The sequence below is a fragment of the Lactuca sativa genome, chromosome 6, assembly GCF_002870075.4.
Source record: "Lactuca sativa cultivar Salinas chromosome 6, Lsat_Salinas_v11, whole genome shotgun sequence".
NCBI classification, from domain to species: Eukaryota; Viridiplantae; Streptophyta; class Magnoliopsida; order Asterales; family Asteraceae; genus Lactuca; species Lactuca sativa.
In genome coordinates, this window is record NC_056628.2 from 71,583,256 (window position 1) to 71,589,488 (window position 6,233).

The window sequence follows — 6,233 nt, forward strand, 5'->3', positions numbered from 1 at the left end:
GAGACAATCGGGCTTAAAAAAACTCAACATGGGTAAAAATTAACATAATCTTTAAAAAAAAAACCTAAAATTTTGATCAATTAATGAAAAAATACGAAATATTTGCTAAATCTGTGAAACCAGCCACAAATGGTTATTTCGAAGTTTTAACTGATAATTTGTCATTTTTTAAAAATAAAATTTAATCTGAGATTAAACCATAAACATATCCAAAATATTATGAGTTTATTTGAGATTTTTCAATTAAAAAAATAATAAAATAAACTCTAGTTCTGGATAATTATTGTTGAATAGGGTTGAACCGTAAAACAGTAATAGCGTAAGTTTGTACGAATGGCAAGCATTGACCCCGTTTCCCAACACAATTCACATGCGTGTGGCAATAGCAAATCTCACCTGGCACTTGGCACAAAGTGTCAAACCCATGACCACCATTTTTGATAATCATCAATGGTGGCTACCTCACTTCTCATTGGCTGCATCCCACTGACTTCAATTACTTCAATTACTTCAATTTCCCCTGCTTTCTTCCCCTCCTCATCTTCTTCTTCCTCAAAACCCCTTTCTTTATCCATTCATAATTTTATCTCCTTCTTATTGTAATTCCACACTCAACATCATGTGATGCTATTTTAAGCAGTTTTCTTTTTCTATTTTTGTACATTTTTTTTATGGTGTGGACAGCGATGATTCGAGTCTACATCACTATAGTTGTTTCAACTTTCAATTGAAGGATTGAAGTCAAGTTAGGTTTATTTATTTAAGAAGCAGCTTTGACTTTCTGCTTGTTTGTTCTACCAGAAATTATCCAAGATTTACTGTTTTTAGGGCTATAATGGATTCAGATCTCCATCACCATCATCATCAGCAACAGCTGCAGCAACCTCAACAACAGAACATGAACTCTGGTTTGACCCGATACCGATCCGCACCGAGTTCGTATTTCTCCAATTTGATTAGCAATGGAATATATGGAGACGACGATAGTGACCCGTTTTTCAATCCTCGGGTCTCAACCACCGAAACGGATCAGATTTTATCGAGATTCACGTCCTCCACCACCGCTGTTGTTGCTGGTAGTGGTGGTGATTCAACATCTCAACAAATTATGAATCAAATTGGGGGATATGAATCGCAGTTCATAGATTCCGTGAAGCAAGAACAAGAAGGGGTTTATTCAGAATCACTCCAGCAGCAGCAGCAGCAACAACCAATGATTTATCAAAACCAATTTCAACCTCAAACGGATCATATTAACCGGCCTGTGTCTACCTGTAGCTCCGCCATGGATGACTCCTTAACGACGATGCATCTCCCCACCAATCTCCTCCGTCAGAGTAGCTCTCCCGCCGGTTTTTTCGCTCACCTTGATATCGACAACGGTATTTTTCTATATTTGATTATTTTCCCTTGATTTCTGTATCAAAAAAACCCCATGAATCGCAATAATTGCATACAAGTTGTTAGTTGTTACTCAGCAATCTTTGTCTTCCAGTACAGATCCTTCTTTTGGTAGTAACGACAATTAATTGCTAAACACATGATTTTTCAAATTACTATTTAGGGCAAAATCTTGGAATCCTTTTTTGCATCTTCTATTTGGCATCAACATTACTTTTCTAACAACACCTAATACGTAGAATTTATGGTAGAAAAAGCAAAGTCGCTAATATCTGGGTATGTTGTCCATGTACACGATGTACTTCAAAATAATTAACATGATATGATGTTGATGCTTACATCTTCTCAACTTTCCAACAAAAGCAATTAGCTTGTAGAGATGATTTATCTTATTATTCTTGATTTGGAAAGTCTACATATATAAGCTGCAAGTGGAGTGTTATCGTTATATTTATTATAATCATAGTGGAATTTGACTAATAAGCTATTACATGTTGTTATGTACTATACTCTTGTCTTCATGAACAGTTTTCAAGAACTTTAATTAAATCTTTCATAGGTTACCCTGTGATGAGATCCATGGATGACTTTAGATCTAGTAGGAGCAATGTACAAAATTCATTGCTCACATCAACAAAAAGATTGAAAAACGAAATGGGGTTTTCTGGTAATTCACATACGTCATCTGGCATACTCCCTAGAATCCCTGAAAACGAGGGAAAAATTATGGAAATGAAAAATCATTTAAAGGATGAAGATTATGTTACTGGATACCAAAGTGGTTCTTGGGATGATTCGGATATTTTATCCGATAGTTTCTTGAAAGAACTTGAAGAAAGTGATCACAACAAGTTATCAAGCTTAAACTCATCTCAAAACCAGGTATAATGGAATATAAATATGTAATTACTGAAGATTTGTAACATTTTTAACATGAGTATGAAATATTAATTAATCTTGTGCTTATTAGAATGATGTTGGGAGAATTCGTGCTCCTACTACACTTGTTCATCACTTGAGTTTGCCTACAAGTACAGCCGAGTTGTCTGCGATGGATAAACTTTTGCAATTTCAAGATTCGGTGCCTTTAAGGAGTAGAGCGAAGAGGGGTTGTGCTACTCACCCTAGAAGTATTGCGGAGAGAGTAAATATTCTTGCAAAATTACTCGTTTAATTTGATGGTGTGATCTTGGTCTTTTGAGGTTTAGGGTTTTTAAAAAGGTTTAAGGTGTGTTTGATTGTGGAAAATTGTTTTTTATTTTTCTTGAAAACGTTTCAGGAAATAGAGTTAAGTTTTCAATGAAAATTTTGGAAAACGTGTTTGGTTATCAAAATTTTGAAAATTTTTTATTTTCATTTTCCATTTTAGAAATTTTGGAAAACTGTAAAAATCAGTTTTCTAATTTTACGTAGAATTTGGAAAACAAAAATCTTCGTTTTCTTGGAAAATTTTTGAAAACTAAATCTATTAAACGCGTTTTCAAATTTTTTTTGTTTTGATTTGAAAATTTTCATGGGAAACTGGAAAATTTTCCACAACCAAACGCACTCTTAGGTGCGTCAGGTTGTAGAAAATTGTTTTCATTTTAAAAAAAAAATGTTTTCAGAAAATATAGTAGAGTTTTCATTTTCGGTTTTCATTTAAAATTTCAGAAAACGCATTTGGTTGAAACCGGTGGAGTTTTCCTTTTCCATTTTGGAAATTTAGAAAATTTTGGAAAACTGTAAAAACCACTTTTCTAATTTACCTACAATTTGGAAAATAGAAAATTTTCATTTTCTTGGAAAAATTTTGAAAACTGAATCAACCAAACGCGTTTTCAAAATTTTCATTTTCATTTGAAAATTTTCATGAAAAAATGGAAAATTTTCCACAACGAATCACACTTTTAATGTTTCAAGTTCCAAAAACCCTAAGGGTGCGTTTGGTTGTGGAAAATTTTCCAGTTTTGTAGGAAAATTTTTCAAGAAAAACGGAAATTTTGAAAACGTGTTTGGTTCGTTCAGTTTTCCAAAATTTTCCAAGAAAATGAAAATTTTCAGTTTTCCAAATTGTATGTAAATTAGAAAAGTGATTTTTACAGTTTTCCAAAATTTTCCAAATTTTTAAGATGGAAAATGAAAACTCCCCCGGTTTCAACCAAACGCGTTTTCTAAAATTTTCATTGAAATTTGAAAACGAAAACTCAACTCTATTTTCTAAAAACATTTTCTTAGAAAATGAAAACAGTTTTCAACAACCAAACGCACCCTAAGTTGGCCCACACTGATGTAAATTACGCAAAATAGTAGCTTGCTAGGTGGCTAACATAAAGACCAATCCCGATTGGAATTAAAACTCCCACCCTGGCTTACTATACTGCTGAGACTCGAACCCTTGACCTTTTTTATTTAGGGTTTTTGGTTTTAAGAGCCTTGTCAGTCTTGATACATTATAATTTATATAATTGGATACCCATTTTTTTTATATATTTAGGTAAGAAGAACGCGAATAAGTGAAAGAATGAGAAAGCTACAAGAGCTTGTCCCAAATATGGACAAAGTAAGATTAATGTTAAAAGTGTCACATTTTTTTTTAAAATTTTCGAATGGCTGCAATTAAGGCTTTCACATTCGATATTTGTAGCAAACAAACACAGCAGACATGTTGGATTTAGCTGTTGATTACATCAAAGAACTTCAAAAAGAAGCCGAGGTATGCCCTTCTAAATTTTAACATAATTCATTAATTTGCGAACATTTCTAATTTTGAGTTTATTTTTTTTTTCAGTCACTTTCGGATCATCATGCAAAATGTATATGTCCACATAAACAGAAGCTGTAACACAAAGTTAAGCATAGGTATGTCATGCTTATGTAAATGATATGTGAAGGGAAGGAGAAGAACGTGAAGGTTGAATTAAAATATCAGAAATACTCGAATAATATTATGCACCTATATTGGTGTATATAGATGGAAATAAGAATACATCTATTGTTGTTGTATCATGTATGTTGTAAGTTGTATCAATAGCTTATTGTATAGCACCATGTTCTATATCTTTTGCATTAGCTTAATTATAGTTTAATCTTGTTTAAGTGAGGTAAATTAGATGCCATTATAATTGTTCAAAAGATAACTTGTTTATGCATGTGATATGATTGATATACTGTATCTTCTTAAATATGATACAATAATCGATTGAAAGTTAAAATGGTTAAAAGATGAACATATTTGATTGCATGCGTGTAAAGGTATGGAATAATTTCTAAATGTGGACGAAGATTTGGTGAGTTAAATTGTGAATATTTGGACCATATGTCACTTATGAGAAAAGTATGCAATGAAAGAGAGAATTTATGAATTTTGGATTTTCTTTTCACTTTATCTTATATTCTTATGTGGTGGTGGTGGCCTCTCAACCACATCTCTCTCTTCGCTGTAGTGGTAGGTGGTACATATCTTTCTTCATGGATTAATTAATTCATGTGTTATTAGGTTTGATTTTTCAATGAACAAAATGGTATGATTGTTGTACAGAAGTCAAAAACAACCTGTTTCTTTAATATAACGTTGCTTTTTTGGTAGTTCAACGATAGTGAACACACTAAAGTTTATTTATTTCCATTAGCATGTCACATTTAGAACATTTTTATATATTTTTTTGTGTTAACGTATACGTATAGGTATTATTTAAATGATGATACCGAGTCCCATATAAGAAATTTTCGGCTGTAACGGGATTGGTTGCACTAGTACAAAAATAATTTTTGGTCACGGTTTTTTCTGCGGTTTTAACTGTTTTTTCATGACTACAGATCAATAATGAAGTTCTAATATTATTTTAGTCACACTTTTGCTAAAAGAATCGTGTTCATTGCAAACTATATTTAATCCGCACATTTAACCACGGTTTTACATAAAAATTGTGCCAAGTACTAGCCACAGGCGAATATTATGGCCAAACGTAATCATTTGTTATGGTCTTTTGTTTGATATGTACAAAATATCTTGTGATTTCAACTGAAACGCCAAATGTAATCATTTGCTATGGTTTTTTGTTTGATATGTATAAATATCTTGTGATTTCAACTGAAATGTAAACACTATAAGGCCACATGATTTCTAATTTTATGTGGCTAAATCATAAATTGGAATTACGCACAAGGGCGGTTCTTACTAGGTGTCCGGTATGGCACCATCAACACCTAGTTCATGTGTACGTAATTGTAATTTTTTCGATTTTTTTTACTTATCGTGCCACTACATAAAAAAACCGGTAACTACGTAAAAGAAATTGGCAACTACGTAAAAAAATTGTTACTCTATTGGATCAACAAAGGCCAAAAATATATTTACAACCTAAAGTTATAATTAGTTTACAACTTAAGTCTTAATTAGTAGTCCAAAAACCCTATGAATTTTAGCCAAAAAAAAAAAAACAAATAAGCCTAAGAAAAAAAAGCTCAATGGCATTTGTAAAATAGTCCAATTGGGAGTTTGGACTTGGTCCACTTGGACACTTGAATTAACCGGACGAAGGAAAAACCGAAAGAGAACAGAGAAAAAAACGTCGAGACTTGAGAGAGGGCAAGATGCACTGTGTTCAGTGTTCGACTTCGACAATCGACGCAAAAAAAATACCAGTAGCTCAATTGTTGCTTCGTGCTTCCATTCCATGAGCAAAAATCGAATCCCATTCCCACAATCTCACCTATTGTTCAATTTGACTCCAAGAATCCAAGTAATCTCCAAACCCTAGCCTAAGAATGAAGCAAGTAAGTTGAAATTTTACCAATTTGTTTAGGTTGAAATCGAAATTGCTATGTTTTTATCGTGAATTGTTGAAATT

At 32.6% G+C, this 6,233-nt stretch overlaps 1 protein-coding gene across 2 annotated transcripts; it reads left to right on the top strand.

Annotated features, from left to right (window-relative positions):
• Positions 1–451: 451 nt before the first annotated feature.
• Positions 452–4,479, top strand: LOC111877478 (transcription factor bHLH130). 2 transcript variants are annotated; one of them, XM_023873993.3, is made up of 6 exons: positions 452–1,382; positions 1,961–2,283; positions 2,372–2,545; positions 3,878–3,943; positions 4,028–4,096; positions 4,172–4,479. In XM_023873993.3, the coding sequence occupies exons 1-6, from the start codon at positions 836–838 to the stop codon at positions 4,223–4,225; spliced, it is 1,233 nt and encodes a 410-aa protein (XP_023729761.1). In that variant the 5' UTR covers positions 452–835; the 3' UTR covers positions 4,226–4,479. The 2 variants fall into 2 exon arrangements, with proteins under 2 accessions (XP_023729761.1, XP_042751712.1); XM_042895778.1 differs by lacking the exons at positions 4,028–4,096; positions 4,172–4,479 and having other exon boundaries at positions 2,372–2,582.
• The last annotated feature ends 1,754 nt before the right edge of the window (positions 4,480–6,233 follow it).

Coding starts and splice junctions, on each gene's coding strand:
- LOC111877478 (XM_023873993.3), top strand. CDS start 836: ATGGATTCAGATCTCCATCACCATCATCATCAGCAACAGCTGCAGCAA. Junction 2,284..2,371: donor TAAACTCATCTCAAAACCAG/GTATAATGGAAT, acceptor TGTGCTTATTAG/AATGATGTTGGGAGAATTCG. Junction 2,546..3,877: donor CTAGAAGTATTGCGGAGAGA/GTAAATATTCTT, acceptor TTATATATTTAG/GTAAGAAGAACGCGAATAAG.